Raw genomic sequence first — 24,178 nt, forward strand, 5'->3', positions numbered from 1 at the left:
CTGGAATTAAAAGAGGCACAAAGAGGTGTGTCTTAAGCAAGGGTTTAAAACTTTCACGGGTCTGGGCCAGTCTGATGTTTACAGGTAGACTGTTCCACAGGTTAGGAGCAGCCACTGCAAAGCCTCTGTCTCCTCTGGTTTTGCGCCTGGATCTTAGAGCATCTAAGAGCATCTGATGTGTTGACCTCTCAGTGCTCTGACTGGAGCGGGATGGTGCAACAACTCAGACAAGTAGGATGGTGCCGGCCCCTTTTAACGTTTTAAAAACATGTCATAAAATCTGAAACTGACAGGAAGCCAGTGAAGAGAAGCTTTACGTGCAGCTGTGTTCAAGTACTGTTTGAGAGTAGGAAATCTCTATTTCAGTTTTAAATAATACTCGACTACTTAAACTGACTCAAGGTGTTACACAGGCCAAGATGCCGAGCCTGCTTATCCTTTCTCTCAGCTCATTTTTGAGTGATGTGTGGAAGCAGCTTTTCATGTTTTGAGTCAGAGTGAAGTGGGTCACTTCTTGTGTTTGTTCACTTATATCCCACCAAAATGAGGGTGTTGATGCAGGTTTTTCAGACCCAGGAAGGCCCGCTAATAAATGCTCATTGTCTCTTTCCCCACTGCCAGTGAAGTATTCTGCTTTCAGTCTCTTTTCTGCTGCGTCACTGTCTGACGTCACAAACGTGCCGGAGACGAGGTTAATAAACGGTGAAGACGTTAAGGTGGTTAGGTTTTTATTGTATCTATTACTCATTCAGTCTGTTTATCAAACTCGGTGCCGACAAGTTTGGAACGAGTCGCAGAAGTTACCGACGGAGCATAGCATCATTGCTGATCGGAGCCAAGACGATAATTACCGGGTCTACTGCAGAGTCATTTGACCCGGGTCTGAAAAGCCGGGCGTTAGAGGGTGTTAGCGGGTGTTGGCGGGTTTTTTGACCAGTGGGAAAGCGGATTTTTATTTAATCTGCACAACGCCTTTCTCTGAGCCATGTAGTAACTTTTCCTGCGCCTTCAGATCGCACATATATTGCACAAACTTACACTGATGTCTTAAGTATCAACCCCTTTCCCATCATGCTTTATTACTAATTTATCAACCATACAAAAATACCAGGAAACCTAGATGTAACTGGTGATCAGTAGTAATTAAAGTAAGGGCTTGTAGTTTTGTCTCGTGGTCTTTTGTATTATTCAGCATCAGTGAATCTGACACATTGGGAGCAACCCGGGATCTGTTGCCTCTTGACCAAGCACAGAACGTCGGCTGGAGTTAGCCGTTAGCTTGTCAGCCAAAATATTCCTGCTCCAGGCGGGGTGAAGAAATCAGCCTCAGCACAAAGCTTATACAATTCACCACTGTACACCAAAGGATCATGGGAAAGGGCTGTGCACTTTTTAGGATTCTTTCACATGGGTCTCTCACAGGAGGTTGCGACTGTAATCTCAGTCGAAATTAACCCTTTAATTGAATCATATTTAAACATTACCTTCTTTCTCCCCAGGCGGAAGTTCTCAGCCGCAACCAACGGTACCTGTGACGAGGACCTGAGTGTGAAAGTGGGAGCGTGGGATTTTGTGGAGCCCTCACAGAGGTCATACTGCAGCTGCTCCAGGTCAGTCACTTCCCATGTCGATGTCCCGTAAATGCAGGTATTGCTCATATATGTGCGCTCAAAGACATTTCAAAGAGGTTACACAGACTGCGCAGAGCTTTGAACACCGGCACAGAGCGCTGGAGTCAGCAAAATATCTGCAGGTTTTATCCCCGTCTAGACCTTGACAAGCATATTATTCTTTATACTTTTCAATTTATCACTATTTTGTCTAAATGACAGCCGTGCCGGGGCGAAGCCTCTGCTGTAAGTCGCACATTTTTATTCCCAAGCTGATGGGAAGAATTTGAGGGAGAAGGAATAGTTTGACCTCTGATGTAGCACTTTAAGGGAGACTGTGGTGGTTAAAGACGAGTGTGTGTTGTATCGATCATAATGTTGACAAATGAGTTAAAAACATGTCTGATGACTTTGTGTGTGTGTGTGTGTGTGTGTGTATGTCACTGTTGTTTTTTATCTTCTGGGACAGATGGCATGTTACAGTTGAAACATTTTGCCAGGACTTGTAGGAAAAGAAGAACAGAGCCGCAACTATGAATTGATTAGTCGATCAAAAAAAACCTATTTTGACCAATTGATAAACTTTGACACTTTTCAACACCGTGTGTTTAGTTTGTAGTACAGAAAGGTACCTCTGTAAGTATTGAGCTGAGCACCACTGCACGATTACTGACCCCAGAAACGTCCCAAACAGCAGAATTAGAAGAAAATGATGAAGGACATATCCTCTGCAGATGCAGACACAACAAAACACTTGGGGTAGGGTAGGCTATATTTTAATATGTGTCTTAACAATATCAAATAATAATAGTTATATAATTATTATTATAATATTATATATAAATATTTTTTGGGGGAAAATCCTGTTCATGCCTTTTATTACTGTAAACCAGAGGACTCCAACAGGAAGCTTGCGGCCTGGATTTTAGTAGCTCGCTAAAAGGTTCACAGACAAAAACGAAACAAACAAAATGAGACGACAATAAATGCACCCTGAAAGCCTCTTCCCTCTTCAGTTCAATCAAATACACAGATGTCCCAGATGCAGCAACCTCCATCGACAGGTCGGGTCAGTTACGCTGTACGCTAGGTGAGCTAAAGTGAGGATTTCGGTGCTGTTAGCCTGTTTAGCCAGATTTATGATGGACAGTGAAGGTGGCCACGCTAAGAAAAAGCAGAAAACATACTCTTTCCACGGGGAGTGGGAAAGTACAAGTGTGTGAGCCTCATCTGTGGTACCAACGTTTCAGTCGACATAAGAATCAACATGTGGCGCCACCAGCAATTACAGCGATTTCACTGTTACAAACTAGCTCTCAGATGAAAAAGGCTGGAGACCCCTGCTGAAAAGAGTATTTCAAATGAGCTGGTTTGTGTTGCAGGGAAAAATTAAAAACAAGAAGATTACCTGGTACCTAAGAGTTCTTTTTTGTTGCCATGGTATGGAAACGGGCATCGAGTATCGTTTTTATTAATTTTGTATTAGTATCGTATCGAAGTTTAAAATTCTGGGATCGTGACAACCCTCGTCCCGTGCATCCTTCAGGTCTTTGGCTCATCATCCGCCCAGGCCAACTACATTTGCATCCAGCTGTTTGATCCAAAAGTTTCCATGTGAGCACAAGCTATTCACTGCAGCCTGCAGGTCCAATCATAGAGCTGCATGCCTGACCGGCTTCTGCTGGGGGAACTTAAACAAATCTAATGCATAGATAAGAAAATTCAGGTACATGGTTGATGATAAAGTACTTTTTTGTGTGTGTTTTGATCGGTTGGTACCTTGTAAGTTTGGGCATACCTCCACTGGGGAATCCTGCACTCAGCTTTTTTTCCACCTAGAGCAGAGGGAAAGCCGACTTGGACGGCAGACGAGAGCCGAGTGGATTGGACCAGTCAGCTGGAGCATGTTAATTTGTTGGAAGCCGCCCAACACTTTGGCGACAGAAATGGGAAGCTCAGTGCGTTGCCAGTTTTAATGGCCATTAGCTTTGTTTTGTAGATGGAAGCCTTCCATGTGTCTGCTTATCTTGACATCTAATTGTCAGGACACGCTTGTACCCCGGCCATTAAAGAGACACAGCTTCCTCGTCAACACCTTAATGTGCAACTGCAGCGAGGAGCTGAGTGGTGAGATAGTAACAGAGAGGATGTAGTAACAGGGATTCTGACCTGATAGGCAGATAGGGTATTGTGGTAAGAGATAGGTGAGCGCAGTAGCTTGGCTGGAGGGGTCACGGAACGGATTGTTTTTAGGATCAGCAAAAAAAAGGTGAACTGTTTTATCTGCCGCCTTTCTCTCATGTATTTTACAGGGAAGCCAAAGCTTGCATACATGCAATAAATGTATCCTCTAGTGTGTAGGATATGTCTGTTACTGTTAGAAATCACACCACACCGAAGCGGCCTCTCCTCCCCATCTTAAAGAGTGAGAAGGAGAGCGGCGGTGGTCGAGCGAGGTAGACAGTGAGTGAAGAGAGTGGGGCGTTACAATCAGAGAGATCAAACTTTATTTTGTCACCAACATCTCAACAAAGCTGCTAGAAGGCGACAGGTTTGATGTGAATTCAGTCAAATGTGTGCTTCAGCCTGCCCTTCTGCTCTGCGTGTGAAGTAGCTCAGCCCTGACGTGACCTTGTACCTGGTCTGTGGTTCTTGTTCTTGCCAAACCTTTAGAGGTGATTCATATGGACAACAGTTAAACTACATTCAGCTTCACTGTTAGTTGGCTGTGGGCAATCAGGTGGTTTCCTATCTGGGGAGCCATCGGCTATAGTCTGAGGACAATGTAGCCTCTGGGGACAACGGTGAGCATGTCGGGCTTGTAGCCAGCGGTTAGCGACTTCCACAGTCGAGACTTCCTTTTCCGTACGCTGCTTTGTTTACAGTCCAAGTAGCAACCTGAGAAACAACCATGTGTTTAGGTCAAAAGCAAAGCGAATTCTGCCCCTCCAGATGTGTGATTGGTTCATTTAATGAGGAGGAGCGCCCATTCATCCGTTTGTGCTGAGTCTCAGTTTCACTGTAAATAGTAAGTTACACAGAGGCTGCACTCTGGATTACTTCAGCGGGATGAACCCAAAAAAGAAACCGTTTCTCTTGTGATTGACTTAAATTAACGGCTCTCAAGTTTGCTGAAATTTCGAAAATGCTCGTTTGTTGAACGGAGGTCGGATCGATCATTTCTGATGCATTCGAGGAAGTCGGGAAATCCAAATGATGAGCGGCTTTCGTGACACAGCATCAACATAAATTTGTCTCAAGTTGAATTATTTTTTTAAAGATTATTTTTTGGCCTTTTTGTCTTTATTTGTAGGACAGCTGTAGAGAGATGGGAAATGTGGGGAGTAGAGAGTGGGGGATGACATGCACCAAATGATTGGCAGACCGGGAGTCGAGCCTGCGATCAGTGCGTCGAGGACTGTAGCCTCTGTACATGGGGCGCCTGCTCGACCAACTGAGCTCAGCCGGCGCCCCGCAAGTAGAATGTTTGATTTAGAGCAGATTGTTAGCTGTTAGCATGCAGATGCCTGTTTATGGAGATCAATAAGAAGCTAAATTGTCGTCAGACAGCCGCTAATGGGAGCTGGGATGTCATTATGGCGGATTATGTTCGGCCTGCTTTTGCTCTCACGCCGCAGCCTGCTGATACGTGATTGGCCAATAGTACTCGGACTGCAAGCGTAGTACAAACCGAAACCATAACACTTCCCGTACCATAATCCACCCCCCTGCCTACAGATTCTACATTTCTATGCTACGTAGAATCTGTTAAAATAGATTAGGTGGTTTCGGACCAGGGCGTCTTCCTGGGCGACCAACAGATGCAGAAGACCGTGGAGAAGCCTCAGTATGTTGTTTTATCATCATCTGAAGCAGCCGAATATGAGATATTGTTTCTTTCCTTTCCTTCTTTATTGATTTCCTTTTTGTTCAGGCTTTTATAAGATGCATTCTGTTCAGGTAATGAGTCTGCGGTGTTACACTCCTGCTACTTAATTGTTGTCTGTCTCCTGATTGATCTGAGATGAATTAGTTGGGCTGCCATGTTGCAGGTGACAGTAACTGATATAATTGATGTTTCCTGGAAGAAGCAGATGTGTTGGTTTACGGGGAGAGTTTACATAAGCTGCACCAGACCTCTGTGCATCATAAAAATAAAGAACTTTAGTGCAGCTTCTCGTGGTCTGACAGATCACCTCTCTCTCTCTCTCTCTCTCATTCTGCTGCTGCTTTGTTAGGTGTCACCGATGTCTTGTAGCCTCACCATATTTCCTTGTTTGTCCTCTTCCCTGCAGATACAAATCAGTGAAGCAGCGAACAGGCAGCACCCCAGGACAAGCTCAGTCTGCAGGACAGCCCTCCCAGCCTCCTACCAAGCACAAAGCCGGGGGAGAGAAGCCCGAGAAAGGCGACAAGCAGCAGAAGAGACCTCAGACGCCCTTCCACCATCGCAGCCTGACCTGCGACGACACTTCAATAGATACGGAAGCATCGGCCGGCCAAAGGTTGGCCATGAGGGGTCAGGACGGAGGAAGATTCACCAGTATACGCTCAACGGATGTGTCCGCCATTCAAAAAGCCCCCCAGCTTCACAGTAGCGGGGTAAACACAGGGCAGTCGGAACAAGCCAACTCCCCACAACCCCCACCACTTAGCCCTCACCCCTGCGAGCCCAGCGATGAGTCAGGAGAGGGCATGAAGAACCCTTCAACCCCCAACAGCCAACACTTTTACCAGCCTCCCCCGGAGCCCTGCCTGGTTGGGGTGAAGGGTGGCGGCGAGGAGCCAGGAGGGCCAGAGGGTCTAAGTCAGCACTTCCACTCCCATCACTCCCATCCCGGAGGTTCGACCTACTCGGACCCTCCTGAGCCCACGGTGTATGTGGGCGCAGCGGTCAACCTGGAGGAGGACAACTCGCACACACCGTGGAGGTTATTTAATTTACCCCGCAGGAAAGAAGTGGAGGTGCCCACGCCGCTGCTGCCGGGGGACAAGCTGAGGGAGGAGGCCGCAGCATCACAGGACAACCTGGTGTCGGTCACAGAGTAAGTGATTATCTACTGCTATTGAATGTCCTACTACACTCGTACACACACACACACGTGATGTTTCTTCGTAACATCACTCGCCCTAACCCCAAAATACCTCCAAACAACCGATGACGAGCTGTTTCGGGGGGACCGGTTCAGTTTAACGAGTGACATGCTCTCTGCCTGTTTTTAAGTAACAAGCACCGTTCAAACCGCGACTGAGCGTCAGAAGCCCACATGGCACGTTTGGCACTTCTAAGACGTACATACGATAAGTATGTTTTGAGCTCGTAATGAGGCACACAAGAGGACAGCTAGGTATTGTCTTCCCGTTTTCAGCAGCTGCTGTAACCACGACGACCACAGACTCATTCGGCTGAAAGTCACCAGTTAGCATGTTCACTCGTCGAACCACAACACCGGTAAACTGCTGCTGCAAGGTGGGCGCTTATGGCATGACATGCCAGCTCCTCAAAAAGTGAAGCCAAAACCTCTTGATCTTTCGCCGTCGATAAATTATTTAACCTTTGGCAGCCAAAATCGTGATAGGGCTGCACAATGAATCGAATATTAATCCCTAACACACACACACACACACACACACACATACACACACAGTGATAAAGGCCTCAGCCTTTCACACACTGACTAAGCAGTGTCGCTGTTGCTATTTAGAAGCGATGCGACCCAGCTAGCAAGCGAAAGTCAGATGGTTTCAGTTTTTCCTCCTGAGCTTCTCCACGTGAACACACGGAGTGACGTGTTGCTCGTTTGAAAAAAACGCTTGCCCTGGTAATATTTCTGCAAAGTTTCCAGCAGTTGTATTTAATTGGCGGAGGGAGGGAGGGAGGGGATCTCATCCCCTCGGCAGCATTGCTGGACATTTTTTTTTGCGCTCATTCCACTAAAGTTTGCTCGATCCCTTTTTGTAAGTAGAGAGGTGTTTGGCGTCCAAGCCCTCCCACCTTCTCCTCTGTGTCTGAGTGCCCCCTGAAGCTTTGGAGCACTTTCAGTCCCGACATAATAGTTTTTAAAGAGTGATGATGCCAAACTCACCACCTCCCCTTTACTCACACTCTCTATCAGATCCCCTCACTTTACTCACCCCCCTCCCTCATTCCTCTGTGTCAAATCGTCGGTATAGCGCTTAGCTGCACACAGCATGTTAATCTCTTGCTATGTGCCCTTTTGACATCATACATCACCAATGTGCAGGGCCAGCACTACTCATCGATTCCTAAACACACCGGAGCCAGGAGAGAGGAAGAGTAATGGCAGGGTTAGATAAAGATAAAAAACCTCGCCTATTGTAATACAGCTGAAGCTGAAAGAAATACAGTCTGCTGGCTGTCAGTTTGGCAGGCGCTGGAGAGACTGTTGCACCAAGAAGAAGCTGCTAGCAAGGAAGGGGATCACAGATGGACAGAGCGAGGGGGGCTTGTGCAGCGTGAAGGCAGGCGGAGTGACCAGCAGGCCGTAGGGTGGCCGTAGTGGGAATTATCGGCGGGGTTACGCAATCCCAAGGGGCCATCCGCTTGGACGGGCTATTCTAGTGAGCTGTAATCCTCCCGGCCACAGCTCTGAATGGCGGCTAATCTCTGGCCCAGGCCACTGCGCACCATCACCTCACATCAGAGCCGGACAGGCATGACGAGAGGACAGAGGTACAGAGAAATATAGGAGGCATTGATGGAGAGGGATAACACATAAGTTAGGCCAGTCCCTCCTCGTTTGTTTCCCCTTCCTCCCCCTGCTCTGTTACATATATGGAACAAGTAGGCCATGGTTGTAGCCACAAAAGAGGTTCTGATGCCCCAGTAACAAGTGATGAATGTGTCTGTCTGTGAGTGTACGAGCCGTCAGTGTGGCAGTCGGCACGTCTCCATAAATCTGCTGGAAATGTAATTGTCTGACAACAAACATGATGCATCCACTTCTGCTGCATGACAGCTGTCAGAGCAGTTTGCAATCGCTGCCATTTCTGTTTCTGCAGTTAAATATGGCAGCAGCTGTGACATATGATATCAGGCAGCATCAGGCCAAGAGAGAGCAGTTCAGGGAACGTAGTTGTTCTTCTTCTTTACTCACATACAACTGTCCTTTCTCTTATTCTGGAACTGATGACACTGTCTATGATCTAACTCTGCTCCAGAGTCCTTATGCCTCTGTTCCATCTCCTCAGGGTCATGTCCACGTCTAAATGGCCTCTGAAGGTGTCGGACGAACGCATCCAGATGTACCGAGCGAGGAGAAACCAGTACCTCTCTGCTGCCATAACGGACGGAGATCACGAGCCGGAGGTGGACCCCTACGCCTTTGAGGAGGGAGATGTCAAGTTCACATTCTCCAACAAGAAGGATAAGGCGGGAGGGGAGCGGGAGCCGGGAAAGAAACATAAGGTAAGGCAGGCCAGGAGAAGGAGCGAACAGGAGAATCGCTCCTCTGTTAAATTCTCCTTTTTTCCTGTCAGATAGAGGTCATGGTTCAGCTGTTATAGTTTGTCCTACTTGTGTAATATAAATGTTGCACGGATCAATAGCAAACAGGTTTTTTGCAACTTGTTTCCATAACAACAACCTGCAGTACCTTTCTATATTGGCAAACATTACCTAACTGTCAAACTGCATCTCCCACAACATACGCTCCACACCAAGTCTCTTTACTCTGCTATATGCATCTTAGTCGACTTTGATCTTTTATTGCAGGTTCTGATGCACAGAGATATGTCAGATAAGATGTGTCATTGTCTTGTCTTCTCATTATTCTCTTAGATGTTTTTAAGTGGAAATTTTACTGCTAATATGTCTTAACTTCAGTCACATGGACCAACATCATATTTATGACACCCGTCTAAATTATGATGATAAATGCTTGTCACTGACGAAGACGATGAAAACTCTGACCACGCGTATGTTTTGTTTTCGTTAGCGAGACTGGTCTAAAATGTGCTCAGAGAAAAAGGGGGCGTTTCCCGGCTCATCGGAAGCTTCTCCCGCACGAAAATGAGCGATCACGGGCCGTCTGCTTCGGTCAGACTGTTTCAAAGAGAAGCGGTGATTATAACTGCTGGTCTTTAAAGGAACCACAATCACGTTTAATCTTCACAGAACAAACATTTGACATTTAGCTTCAAACAAACATTGAAACAAACATTGTGACTCTTTTTTTTTCTTACCAATAAAGTTAAACAGTAAATTAAGAAGTTAAAATAACTTAATAGTTTACGTGTTTGCCTGGTAGACCATTGATTGATTGAATGACCATAATCATTAATGAGGAAAAAAGGTAGTCATCCGCCGTTGTCATGGCAACGCGTTAGGTTGGAAGCAGCATCCACTACAATGATATAAAATGAGAGGAATGTGCAGAATGTGGTGCTGTAACTGCACGGCTTCATTCTGTGGCTTTACATGCTTAATGTTACGTTCCAACATAACTGGCTGCCAAAGTTAACACTGCCCGTCACTATGGCTTCTCTCTGTGTTTGTCTTAGTGAATGCAAGTTAAGACCAATCTGTGCAAGAAGTTTAGCACAGATATCCCAGTTAAGGGTAGATTATTATTACACAAGATATTTGATGATCATCACCAAATGGCGTGGCTAGTATAAGGGTGGCATATTCATACAGCACAGCTTCCCCTTGAAACACTGGTGGTTTTTATCATAAACTTCAACGTCTTTATTGAACTTGACACTCTGTCACTTCTTTATCGTGACTAGTTGACCTGAAAATGGTCCACGTCAAACTCCACTCCGCCTGGAAATAAGCCACACACATCCCTTTTGCAAGTTGGCTGCTCTCAATCTCTTCCGCAGCCACACCCCGTAGGATTTATTGCAGTTTGACAAATGCTTGGCGTTATGAAGCCTTCCTAAAAGGCAGCATGCAGAGTAACCACTTCATCCCTCCTTCCTCGGTTGTTGCCCCGGGGGTAAAAAGGGAACAAGAGGACTGATTTTAAGATCAGGGAGCAGGCGAGGTAGAAAATAGGCCATCAGCATCCTCAGCAATACTGCACTAAAAATAACGCTGCAACCGCTTTCCGCACACATCCGCTTTCGCTGCCCAAGTCTCACGGAGCAGGAAGCTATCCCTGAATCACCATTGTTAGCTGAGCCCAGAGGAACACCAAGTAGTTAGCCTGTCCAATTTCCTTTAAGTTGTTGTGTTTTTCCTGTTTGATCTGCCCTCTCCCTCCTTCCCCTTCCCACCGTATTCCTCCGCTCTGCCTGTGAGGTTGTTGGCTGCGGCTCCAGACAAGGGCCACCTGTTAGCTGTGGATCGCCCCCAGCATTGAAAGGGAGATTCAGTGTGTGTGTGTGTGTGTGTGTGTGTGTGTTCATTCCTTGGCTGCATGTCGGCATCAGGCTTCACAGAGCCTGGAGTCTAACCACGGCAACAAACCTGGCTCACTGGACCATTAAGCTTAAAAAGCACACTCAAATATTTTGCTTCTCTTCTGTCCCTGCGGTCCATGCTGGGAATGTAAGGGTGAAGGAAGCTCTCAGTGGAGTGGAGAGTCCCTGAAGAGCAGTCTGTGCAACGGAGCCGTTCCACTGTCTGCCTTATGTGTGTGTGTATCCACCACATGTGTGCGGGTGTTCCTCCCCAATCTTTATACCAGCGTGTACGGGCCTTTTCCTTTGAGCATCTTCTTCAGTCCTCGGTGCTTTAGGATGCTTCACCTGCTGATGTGATATATTTCAGGCGCGTTAAGAGAATTCCCTCTTGAAAGATAACAGATAGTGTTCGCTATAAATACACACAACTTTTTTTTACCCCTTTTTGTGAGTGTGTTTGAAGCTGGACCCGGTGTTTCAGCATCATCTTTATTCTAGGGCTGTACCCGACTCAGGAGTTTGTCAGACTGGATTCAGCTGTTTAATCTGAAGGTTAAAATTATTTTTGTATTTTTTTTCCAGTGCTGTGCCACACCAAACTCTAATATCATCTTACATGAGACTCATGTTTTAACTCTCGGAGCATGTGTATCCCATGTTGGCTGGACATTAAAACATTTCTGGCACATATATTATTAAACCAGATGAAGGCGAGATTACGTTAGCTACAGCTTGGCTCACAGTCACCGAAGTCCTCGCCAAAGATCGATGGAGAGTCGCACGTTTTTGAAAAGCAGCCTCTTAGCTCCGCCTACCCTCTCTAGCAGACCAACCACTGCTGGCTGATGGAAAACGCGTCACTAACTGAGCGCCGCTTGAGATTTCTTTCTGTGAAAGTCGCCACAGACACCCGGTCTGTAATACTGCAAATGCAAAGGCTTTCATCAGTGGGCCATAGGCTCAATCAGCATTGTGGTTCATTCAGCGATAGACAGATAATGCGATAGTGACTTAACAGACAATCGAGATTACCACTTTATTTTTGCTTCCGGTAAAACTCTTGAGAACGATGAACAGTGAAGGCATCCCAACCTCAAACAAACAAAGCATCTAGACACAAGCTAGTAGCCTCTGTAGCCCCTCTTCACGGCCTGTGTGTCTGCTGAAGAAGAGCGTGGGAGGAATGCAGTTTGTTTTCATAAGACGACTTTATTCATAATTTTTAAGAGTTATAAAAACTGGGTCGTTTAGCGGTAGAGAGGAGGAGACCTCTGCGGATAATTCTGGCAAAACACTTGTGAACAATGAACACTGAAGGGTTTGACACAAGCTGCTCAGGATCTTTCTGAATGATGATGATTTGATTTGCAACTTTTGTGGGGGAGCAATGCTTTATTCAGTGTTTTTACCAGTTTTAATTACATTACTGCAGTTAATTCTGCTCCTGGTTAAAGTGTTCTGAACGACGAACTCTTGTGAAGGAATCCCAACCTCAAACAAGCAGAGCATCTCAACACTGCAGCCCCTCTTGATGGCCTGAGTCTGCTGAAGAAGAGCGTGGGAGGAGTGTAGTTTTTCAACATGTATTCATCATTTTTAACAGTAATAATCACTTGGTCCTTTAGCTGCAGAGAGGAGGAGACCTCGGCGGATAATTCCTGCAGAACTCTTGTGAACAACCAACACTGAAGGGTCAGTTTGACACTCGGGGTCTTCCTGAATCATGATGATTTGAATTGCAACTTTTGTGCAGAAGCAATGCTTTATGCATTCTCCACATTATTAAACCTCCTACTGGTGGCTTGCTGCAGAGCGCAGGGACCCGGTGTGAACTTTGCATCGACAGCATCACTCTGCAGGCCATGTGACCTGTGCTTTAAAGAAGCCTCATACTATAATATTAGAGTGTTCATGTGTCTGCTGAATGAAGTGAAATGGAGGAAAAAGGTGATTTGATGCAGGCAGCCTTGGAGTCTTGACAAGCTTGTGCAATATGTAAAGACTCAGACACACTTTCCCACCCAAGGCCGGGGTATTGATAAGGGGTTAAGGCATCATTAGCACCTATAGATTGTGGCCTTGGTGCGGATGTTGTGCACCGCTGTGGATTGGTCCTTTAAGGGAGACGGATTAAAGCCTGCGTTACTCTGAGAAAAGCCCTGGAGCGTAATGAAATCAATGTCCGGGACATAACATTCCTGTTCTCCAGCTAGAGCTGCTCAGCTCACAGTGTGCACACAACCCGCCACGAGAGCACACACACACAAACTTACAGAAGGCCAGTCCTCCCACATATTGACGTCTGGGCTGGAGCCTAACAGGCCATTCCTTGGATCATGATTTCACTCTGATCCACACTGGAAATCTCATTTGCCACAGCAGCTGCGAGCAGCCCTCTCTCTGCGTTCCTCTGCTTCGGTCCAGTTTCCTCTGTTTTCAGTTATTATTATTATATTATTATTTATTACTAAGTGGAATATTTTATTTTCTGTGTATTTTCACATTCTGCTTTGACTCTAGTCAAATGTATTGGTTCTGTTTATAATCAGTTATTGACCCACATGCAAACAGAGTCATGAAAAAGACTCTGCTCAGTCCCTCCTTAAGAGCAAGACGGTGTAATATTAGTGTTTTCCAACTAGGTTAATTTAAGGTCAGCAAAGTGTCTTTGGCCGCCATGATATTATTTATTATTCAGATTTTTTCATCTGCCTAGAAAACTGCTTTGGTGATCGATTGATTGCCTGTCTGTTCTGCTATCCGGAGGAGGGTCTACTGACAATCACATGAACTGCACAGAATCACAGAGGCTACGTTCACACTGCGAGCCTTAGTGCTCAATTCTGATTTATTGCTCAGATCCAGATTTCTTTTCTTTGGCTGTTCACATCATTTTTAAAATGTGGCCGATATCAGATTGTGGTGTGAACTGGTCACAGTCCTGAGCTGACCCACATGAGCAAAAGAACAATAACGAAGGCTACGCGCAGCACGCTGTCGTACGTTAACAAACATGGTGGCCGTGGAAGTCAGTGTTTACGGTTTCATGTATAAATTGATGTGATGTGGAAGCCAGTGAATTCGACAGCAGATGATAACGAGGATGAGGAGACAGAGAGCCACATTTTTAATTATGGAGCAATGGCTGCTACTTCAGTACGGAGGTGTGTGTGTGTGTGGACGCGGAGTCGGAGCCGTCCATGTTTATATTTACAGTTTGACTCACGCCAGCGCACAGTTGTGATGAATGTCGAGAATCGAGAATGAATTCCGATTTGACAGTTCAGACTCAGGTCGCATTGCAAAACATCAGACCTGAATCTGAATGAAAGTGGCCCAAATCAGATTTGCAAAGATGAGATCCCGTGTGATTTGTGCTGTTCATACTGTCATGAAAAAACAGACCTGAGTCACATCTGAGCAACATAAATCGGATTTAGGCCACACAGATGTTCTCTGTAAAGGCAGCCTCTCTTGTTTGATGTGGTCGTACTTGCGCTGTTTTGTTAAAGCTCGTGTGTAAAGCATCGAGCCTCGTCCACACACTGATCACCTGCTGTTGTGAAAACTGAATTGTGGATGAAAAAATAAAAGTGTCTGGGCAGACACGTACAGGGAGAAAGAGAGCGAGGTGTAGGTGTGTGTTTGAGGGGAGAGAAAAAGAACAACGTGAGAAGATTAAAGTAGTTTTAAAACTAAAATGAAATGGGGAAAACTGTCAAATTAAAATGGTAAAATCAGAAATAACCTACTTGACGTAGAGCACTACATCCCCCCACATCACTACAGGTACACTGTCACTCTGTCGGAACACTTTATCTACCTGAAATGAAACGTACTTACTAGCTTTGATTAGTCGTACATCCTGTCTTTGATTGATCTGTCTGCTTGTGTGTGTGTTTCCGAATCTAACCGTCCAATCTTTCCTGTTTCCTCACAGGGTGAGGACGGAGGAGCAGGACCATCAGATGGTAAGGAGGCTTTTTTATTTCCTAACATGTGTCTCAGCTTTTCTGTGATCTGGTTGCTGTTACACAAACACATCTGATACTAATGTGAACCTCAAAAGACCTGCACAGTGAGGACAAGAGGTGCACGTTGTATGTGCACGCTCAGTTTCTCAATATCAATCATCATTCAGTACAAAAGGAGCATTCATTCTCAATGGTTTTTAATTTAAGTCTCATGGGATGGATTCGTCATCCATGAGCATTTTAATAATTGAATTTAGAAGAAAATCTGCTTCCTGGATTGATTGAATGGAGAGCAGATTGAAGCCAGTCCAGGTAGTCAGTTTGCACAGCAGTCACAGCTCAATTAAAACCCACAAGTATTAACAGCAGGTCTGTTTGTGCAGATGCTCAACGGGCAGCCGCTCACAACCGCATGGCCTCCACCAGCCTGATCCACGAGACGGACCTGGTGGTGTCCATCAACGACCTGGACAACCTCTTCAACTCGGACGAGGATGATCTGGCGGTTAGTAGAGGCCTTGGCTCACACTGCGATGAGTATCTGATTACACAGAGTGTGGTCTGGCACAGTGTGTTTGTGTGTGTGTGTAAGTGCTCGCGTTCATGTGCTCGAGCAAAGTCTTGCTGACAGTTCAAGTGCATGTCATGTGTGAGAAAACTTGTAGGCCCCTCAGGTGTGAGAAACATAACAGTAATGATTTTAAAGCTGTGTTATTTAATGATGCTTTGAGTTACCTAATTGATCAGGTGCTGATATTCTTCTTCCACAGCCTGGCTCCAGACGACCGGTGAATGGAACGGACGAGAAGTTTGGCAGCAAGGAAGCAAAGACCTCGACTTTGGACCCCGTCTCCTGCATCAGTACGTATCTCTACACCCGTCTCTCTCTCTTTTCCCTGATGTGCCGTGTCTCCTTAAACTACACGGATGGATTCACCTCAGGTGTTAATCTGAAATCAGTTCGGTCCTCCCCAGGAGCCCCTTGAAAACTTAGAACGGTTCACTGAGAGTTTTCAGCAAGTCATTTAGTTTTAAACACAGTATTCCCCCTGCTCATAATGGCTTCATATCCTTTAAATCCTCTAATTAGAATTAAGGCCTTTAATACTAATGCATTATTGATGCTCACCCCTGGATTGGCCCCCTAGTGGTGGAGAACATGGCTGTAGTTACAGTGCCCTCTATAAATGTTCACCCCTCTTGAACTTTTCCAAATGCTGTCATGTTACATCTACAAATTGAATTGGGGATTTTATTATGTCAGCTTTTTGTGCTGCTTTTGTTTGTTAATCAAACGGTAAAAAAAAAGTCCATTTGAATTGCAGTTTGTAACAGTGTGAGGAAGTCTTAGGGGTGTGAGTCGGTGTTAAAGGAGCAGTCCGCCCCTGGAAAAAGCCCCTGCCAATCATAGCTGGTGTTCTCTGTAATTGATAGAAGCAATAATATTTTAAATTGGTGCCATAGCTGTGGAGAAAGTTGTACAAACAGCTCATCGTTTCATCCATTCTACATTCCTACAACACCCAGCATGCATTGCGCCCCTCCCTCTGAAAGGAACGGCCCAGCAAGAGACACTGGAGTGAAATACTACCGTTTCACTGCAGGCGACTGCTCAGAAAGGGACATAATCCGAAATATGATGAAAATATACCGGTGGATCGTCTAAAAACTCTTCAGGTCTGCAGTCTACATTTCAAACCTGACGATTTTGAACGAGACATGACATCGGAGGCGGCGTCCTCGATTGAGGAAGTGTAGTTCAGCGAGCTCCCTGGCCTCCGACAGATGACGCGTTTGACGTAGTCTGGTGGAGGTTTTCCAGGGCCCGTTGGAGAAGCGGATAGCGTCCTGCAAAGGCACTACAAATTTTCTTCCATAATGGCATTAGCTCCCCATGATAGGACTGGGGTTGAAAATCCGCAAACTGGCCCTTTAAGGTCACTTCTGAGAGCCTCCCTGTCGCTGCTGCTTTGTTGTCGCCTTTGCTACTCTGCTGCAAGCTTTCTATGCTAACACTTACTGTAAACTTGCATCCAATTAGTTGTCTTGAACACACTTGTACCTTTAAGTATTTTCAGTAATATTTTTTACATCTAGTTATTTATTTATTTGAGCACAGGGACCCTAATGCAGAGCTTAAGAGAATTTAAGGACACTCTATATTTTACTGTGAAGTAAATTGGTCTCACGTCAACCGTTTTGCTTCACTTTTATGAACAGACACTGAACATTCCTGACTCATTTACCATGAATAGTGTTTGTTAGCCCCTGGAAGCATCTGGTAATTACAAAAATTATTGGCCTCGGATATTCCCCTTATAGTCTCTTTATATAGAGAGTTGTTATTAGAGAGAAGAATTGGCTTATGAAAATGAAAGCAGTAAAAAGGAGGTGCTCCGTCTTTTAACCCCCTTTGCAGCCCTGCAGGGTTCTGTATATGTTCCTGCTAATAGATAACTAAATAAACACATTACATCATTAGACGTTGGCGAGAAGCCTGTTGCACCTAAATCCTATCCAATAAGTGTTCATCTGTTTTGTGTTTACATGGACGCTGCCGGTAAAGACAGCTGCTTGTTATATTTGGTTGCAGGACGTGAAAACAAACATCAGCGAGCATCTTGACAGAACCTGTGGTAGCAAACATCAGAGGGCGAACACCTGAAAAAGACACGTTTTACTTTGTCAAGTCATCTACATGAAAGTTGGTGTTTTCTTCTTCAGGGATATGTTAAGACACTGATCTAAGTGGTTTGTACAGGGCATTACCAGCAAAATATCATTCAATGTATGTTCATTTTCAGCATGTAAAACAAAGTAAGCTACTTCGTTATTGTAAAAGTGTTGTGTAGTTTGTTTGGTTAATTTATTAGTGTCAGGAATGGAGAAAACAGATGTCACAGATTTTATTTAAGACAACACTGTGTTTTCAATGACCCTTTACAGGTTTATTTCATTTAAAAGTCTTTAAAATGTTACCATATCATAAAGAACATATACAAATTAACACTCAGTGATGATGTTTTTTCCTAACTTTGAGTGCTGCATTCATAAACCTTTCTAAAATGTCTTAAACATATTCCTTGGGCTGTCAAAATAACACCTTCATTTCGATTAATTGCAGCAAAAATGAAGTCAAAAAAATTAACGCAGATTAATCGCACTCCGTTATATCCCCTGACCTCGTCACTGATCATACGACAAAAGCATGACGGAAACACATGACACAGCGTTACCTGGCTTTAACTTCTATAATATTTTATAGCAGAGAAACACACCGCAGAGAAACACACACACACACAGACGTCCTCTTTTGTGACTTAATAAACAGACTGCTGATGATGACAGTCAACATAGCAGCCAGAGAGAGACATAAAGAGGGGGCAGGTCAAGGTGCTGTGTGCAGATTAATGCTGTCAAAATTTGGCTAAAAACTACAATTTATTTTTACTTCTAAAAACACACAAGTTTGAACTATTCGAATATCTATTTTTGCAGAAGATGTCTACAAGAAGGTATACCAACACAACGAGAGACAAACTTACGTGCAAAGATTTCTTGATTTAAACATAAACATTCCTTTTAATAGATCAACATGGGCTTCCTACACCTTGCAAAATAAATAACATAATTCGGTTACAGTAGAGCGCACATTCAGCGCTCCTTTGTGCGAACAATATCATCACCAACACCAACACAACTACTTCAGGAATACACTTGTGACCTACCTTCTGTTGTCGCTGTTCTTCAATCACATGATAATCTTGTCTGTCACATACTGATGCCTCCTCGTCTCTCTCTCCCACCAGGTTCGGCAGACCTGCACCAGATGTTTCCCACGCCTCCCTCCCTGGAGCAGCACATCATGGGCTACTCACCCATGAACATGTGCAGCAAAGACTACGGCAGCATGGAGCCCAACACAGGCATGACCACGCTGGACGGCACCTCGTCTCTGGGAGGCCACTTCAAGATCGAGGTGGAGGAGAGCTTCTGCAGCCCCAAGCCGTCTGAGATCAAGGTGGGTCCTGACTCAATAAATCTGCCCTGTATTACTGCAGCATCAATTACAAGTGAGTGGACCAACAGGTCAGATTTACTGCCTGAACCAGGGGATGTCTTAAGTCACAGTGAGTGATTACTGGTGGATATATGGTCAGAGAGTTCCCTTCAGATTAAGAGGACGAAGTTAATATACTATGTCGACAATCATCTGCCCACGTGAGGTGACATTGAGCAACAAACTCGTAATCTTTTTTTCTTCAGTATCAAAGTTTTCCAGCGACAGTTGTCTCAACATTCATGGGTTCATTGCAAACAGTAACACCTTATAGCTAATTAGGCATGCTTAAAACATTGACATTTCCTGATATGTAGATGATGTCACTGCATACATTATATTGTATTTGCTGCAACAAGTTTAAACAGTTCAAACGCTGTGTTAGGCAGAAGTTCTAAGCACTACTTCAAGAGCGTAAGTTTTCACTGTAACATTAGTGGGGACGACAACTGCACTCTCCCTGCCTTTAAAGGAATTCTACATTCAAACAAGGTGATTCTTGTTTCATAACTGCCTGGGACTGAAAAGAAGAAATTACTTTAGTATACAAACTCTAATCTCTGTTTCTTTATCTTTTTTTTTACCCATAAATTATCAATATGTTTGTTCTGTGATGGTCCTGCAAGGTGACGCTTCCTGAGGCAGGTTGTAACTTTTGATACCACACGCTTTCATGATGAGGTGTTTCCATTTCAAATGTCACGCTGTAACCAAAGACGTTAGGGCAATAATATTAATTATTATTTATAATATTTAAACAAACTGTGCTCGCCCAGGGTGAGAGAGGGTGAGAGAGGGAGAGAGAGTGATGGACAGCGCGGAGGCGATGCAAAAAATGGTCATTTGATTGAGACATGTTTAGGGATGGGTACTGAAACCCGGTATTAAACAGGCCCTGAGGCTGAATTATGAAATACTGCAGTATTGATAAACTTATGACGTTATCGGTTCTGCTTTCAGTACTGGAGAAATAAAGAAAATAAATGTATTATTGTTACAAAAACGTTTAATTTCAGCAACCGTTTCTAATTTGCAATAAGATTAAGACATTCGTCTGTGATGCATATTCCCAATCCAAAAGAGAGATCTCTCTCGCGGAGCCTGTGTGCGAGGGGCGGGGGCAGCTCTCGCTCACACACAGCGCGCACACACAAGACATCCTGCTCGCTACCATGGCGGAGAGAATTAAACAATCAAGTGTGGCTACACTTCACCAGAGTCGATGCCGACGAACACTTCTGCTTGTAAGAGCGGAAACACGAGCGATCTGTCCAAACAGCTGTCTGAAGTGCCTCATACACAGGCAGAGACATGCGCCACACTTCTCACTGGACGCTGTTACCCAGCAAACTTAGTACACGTGAGGACCCGGGTTCGTTGATAAGCCCCGCCCACCACCAGCCCGACACATTAGTTTTGTATTTCCATCAACACAACATTGCCGTCTATAATAGGGATCTGTTCTATACATTGCTGTTTATTTTGCCGTGAATAATTGTTTATTTTACATTTCAGAAAATACGATAATTTTAATTCTGTTCTTTCATTTTTCCTCTTTAAAAAATAACGAGAAGAACCGATAAGAATACCGTTAAAGCACTGGATCGTTAAGCAGTATCGATAAGAGTCGTAATACCGTTAAAATCTTAACGACACCCATCCTTAGACATGTTCAGCTGTATCGTTTTCACTTTAGTGAAGTGTGTGACCTGCAGACTGGAGTCCTTGTTTACAGAGACAGACTGACGGCTCCTCTGCTGCTTGTGAGTGCAACAAGTGTAATCTGGACAAAATAGTTTGAAGGGACAATTCAGTCATTTGTGGATATTGGTAGGGACGTGATTCTACGCCCTTGCACTACTTAAAAAATTAGAGCAGCCGATATAATTGAAATGATTTTTTTATCACCAAAAGGTATGGCCAGCATGAAACAGTGCATGGTTGTAATTAATCCATGAAAGGCAGGAAAATCTGAGGTGTGCCATTATTAAATGCATTCCTTTGATTTTCGAGTAGTACACTTTGAGTGACGGAGATAAAGCTGCCACAGATGTTGTGTTCAAAGGAAAATACGGTAATGAAGTCTGAGCCAGATATGCTTTGATTTATCTGTTTGTTCATTAAGTGTTTAACATGTTCAGCTGATGCTGTTCTGAGTAATTTCCTCTCTAAAGGAGGCAGATTTTCTCTCAAAGTATGAATAGATATAATTATGTTTGTACCTTACTATTCTTTATTTTCTGTCCATCTTGCAGGACTATTCATTCGTGTTCAAGCCAGAGCTGTGCCAGGCGTTCGTAGGCTGCTCCATGTTTGCTCCTCTGAAGACATTGCCCAGCCAGTGTCTCCCACCCGTCAAAATACCCGAGGACTGCATCTACAGACCGAGCTGGACCATGGGCAGGGAGATGCTCAACCCCGTGCCTGTCATGACCTTCCTCAACAAGGACAGGTAAGCTGCTGTTGTGCTTTTTTACTGAGGTTTTAATTAGCGGGAGTTTGTCGCCTTCAGGTGCAACAGAAAGCCCAATCGTATCAATGCAGAGCTCTCTTCTTCATGCCTTATTTCTGAACAAAGGTTTGTTTCAAGTATTCTACCCTAATATTTATCTGGATGATTAGTTTTCTGAGGCATTCTCAGCGAGGCTTGCTGAAAAAATTCCAATGCTGCGCTGGCTGCTTTGCGTTCTGTGTGCGAGGAAGCGTACACTCACACTCTGCTCCCTCTCGGTCCACACACCCTCTGGTCTCTCCCTGGACACCCCCTCAGCTGGCGGCTCAATTTCCCATGCATGGCTGCCTCAGGCGGAGCCGGGAAATGAGTGTAAAATGCCTCCTTGGTTGAGGATGAGGATTATCACTGGAGTGGTGAGATGGGCCCCCACAGCGGCTCCATGCCACCTCGCTGCTCACAGCAGCCCGGAGTCTCTGGCAGATCTGTCACTGTTCCTCTTAACTGCGCACAGCTACACCTCTGCTGCCTAAAAGTCTCAAAACAAACCTCGTTTTGTTCTATTGATTTTGTGCTTTTCTGTAATCAGGGCTGCCGACTCTTATAGCATTAGTTTGAACTTAAAGGTATTATACCGTGTGTTGCATTGACCCAGGAACATTCAATCTGGCAGGCACACAAAAACTTGAGGCATCACTGATCTTTATCTAATCTTACGGATGTGAGCACGAACCTTCATCATGGTGTTTCAGAACACCAATCTTGTAGAGGAGTAAACTGGCCGTGAGCAAATACCAGAGCTTTAATAAGTACGGCTGTGATTGGAAAATGTTTTTGTACCAGTGCTAGTGGCAGCTATTTTAGATTTAGTCTCAGTCTTAAGATGAAAATGTTTATTAGTTTCAGTCACATTTTAGTCATTTTTACCCTTTATAGCTTAGTCTAGTTTTAGTCGACGACAACTTTATAATGGTTATTATATGAACCATAATAATTCACCCATTTAAAGGAGCAGTTCTCCCCTGGAAAAAACAGCTGTCAGTCAAAGCTGGTGTTCTCTGTAATCAATAGAAGCAATAATATTTGAAATTGGCGCCATAGCTGTGGAGAAAGTTGTACAAACAGCTTGTGGTTTCACTCATTCTACATTCCTACAACACCCAGAGTGCATTGCACCCTCCCTCTGAAAGGAACAGCCCAGTGAGAGAAGCTGGAGTGAAATACTACCGTTTCTCTGCAGGTAACGGCTCAGAGCGGGACAGAATCCGAAATACAACGAGAATATACCGGTGGATCGTCTAAAACATCTTCAGGTCTGCAGTCTACATTTCAAACCTGACGATTCTGAACGAGACATGACATCGGAGGTGGCATCCTCGATTGAGGAAGTGTAACTTAGCGAGCCCCCTGGCCTCCCACAGATGACGTGTTTTACGTACTCTGGAGGTTTTCCAGGAGACATTGGAGAAGCAGATAGCGTCCTCCAAAGGCACAGAGCCAAATTGCATTTTTTCCTACCGTAATGGCATTAGCTCCCTGTAATAGCGTGATAGGACTGATTTTGAAAAACTGGTTTGTCCCAGTAAATCAGTAACTGTTGCTGGTTTTCAGATCCGTCTGACCGTCTGGAGGTGTGTCTGAGCTGTTTAGGGGTTAAAGGTTAGAGTTCTTGCCGATCCAGTGTCAGATCAGCTGGTGGGCGATGGTCTGTCTGGACAGGATGGCGAGGGCTGCACGGAAACCTTTGAGCAAAGACTCAATCACCTGTTGCCATGTGAACCACCTGGCTTGTTGGATCTCGTTCTCATCCACCTTGATGTCGGTCGATATGGCGACAGCGAAGCAGCCAATCATGAGGTTGGATGCATTTTACCATAGTTTAAGTCAATAAGAAGTCATCACATGTCAATCATTACTGTTAGTCAAAACGTTTTCTCTCTTCACGCTCATTCACGCAGCCTCATACAGGTATCAGAAAATGATATCAAGCTGACAGGTTGTGCCAAGTGTTTGAATCTGTAAGCCAGTCTCCAATTCTCCCACCTAACTTGTAGCCACAGGGCGTCTCTCCGTCTCCCGTTGATACAGTGCATTGCGTTAAAAAAATAAAGTGTGCTCTGTGTTTTTTTCAGCCAAAGCCGTTTTGCATGGATGCGGCCATGTTGTTGTCAAGCTGCCGCTTTGGGACATGTTTGGGACGGATTCAGGACACCAGTTACAGGAATGCATTGCTTGTATTTTGGCAGATTAGACGCACAGTGGAGGAAAATATCTATACATGGATTTTGAATGTCCGAATGTCTTGTTCGCGAAAACAAAACATGCGTGTCATCAGAGTTTTATTATCAACTAGCTCGTCAACATCTCGTCTTCATGGAATAAAGGTCGGTGACGAACATTTGTTGCCATAATTTTTGTGAACCAAGGCAACAGTTTGGTTCAAAGAGAGCTGAATCTGTTGCTTTAAACTGAACTGTCAGCATAGTGGTGTATTTGGAGTAGCACTGGTTTCTGTAGGCTGTTTTAATTTGCTTACATCTGGCTGGTAGTTTCTAACTAGCTAACGTTGTGAGATGTTGTCGTGTGCTTTAGTCACTCCACATGGCTCTGGAAAATGTTTCAGCTTGTGAGAAAGGTGAGGTGCTTTGCTTATAAGTGGAAAACAAACTAATTTAGCAGGTTCAGGCTGAGCTGTAATGTTGACTGACTT

The 24,178-nt window shown here is 44.7% G+C and overlaps 1 protein-coding gene across 1 annotated transcript in view; it reads left to right on the plus strand.

Annotated features, from left to right (window-relative positions):
• The window catches only part of med13a (mediator complex subunit 13a), a 106,285-nt gene that overhangs the window by 64,594 nt on the left and 17,513 nt on the right, over positions 1-24,178 (plus strand). The window contains exons 8-15 of the mRNA XM_069668971.1: positions 1,500-1,610; positions 5,906-6,655; positions 8,823-9,039; positions 14,923-14,953; positions 15,340-15,461; positions 15,727-15,817; positions 18,766-18,977; positions 21,272-21,468. Of these exons, the coding sequence (XP_069525072.1) occupies positions 1,500-1,610; positions 5,906-6,655; positions 8,823-9,039; positions 14,923-14,953; positions 15,340-15,461; positions 15,727-15,817; positions 18,766-18,977; positions 21,272-21,468 (1,731 nt within the window). The remainder of the gene's footprint in view (positions 1-1,499; positions 1,611-5,905; positions 6,656-8,822; positions 9,040-14,922; positions 14,954-15,339; positions 15,462-15,726; positions 15,818-18,765; positions 18,978-21,271; positions 21,469-24,178) is intronic.

The sequence above is a fragment of the Semicossyphus pulcher genome, unplaced genomic scaffold, assembly GCF_022749685.1.
Source record: "Semicossyphus pulcher isolate SPU_LCO1_2020_fin unplaced genomic scaffold, fSemPul1.0.p SCAF_10, whole genome shotgun sequence".
In the NCBI taxonomy this organism is placed as follows: domain Eukaryota; kingdom Metazoa; phylum Chordata; class Actinopteri; order Labriformes; family Labridae; genus Semicossyphus; species Semicossyphus pulcher.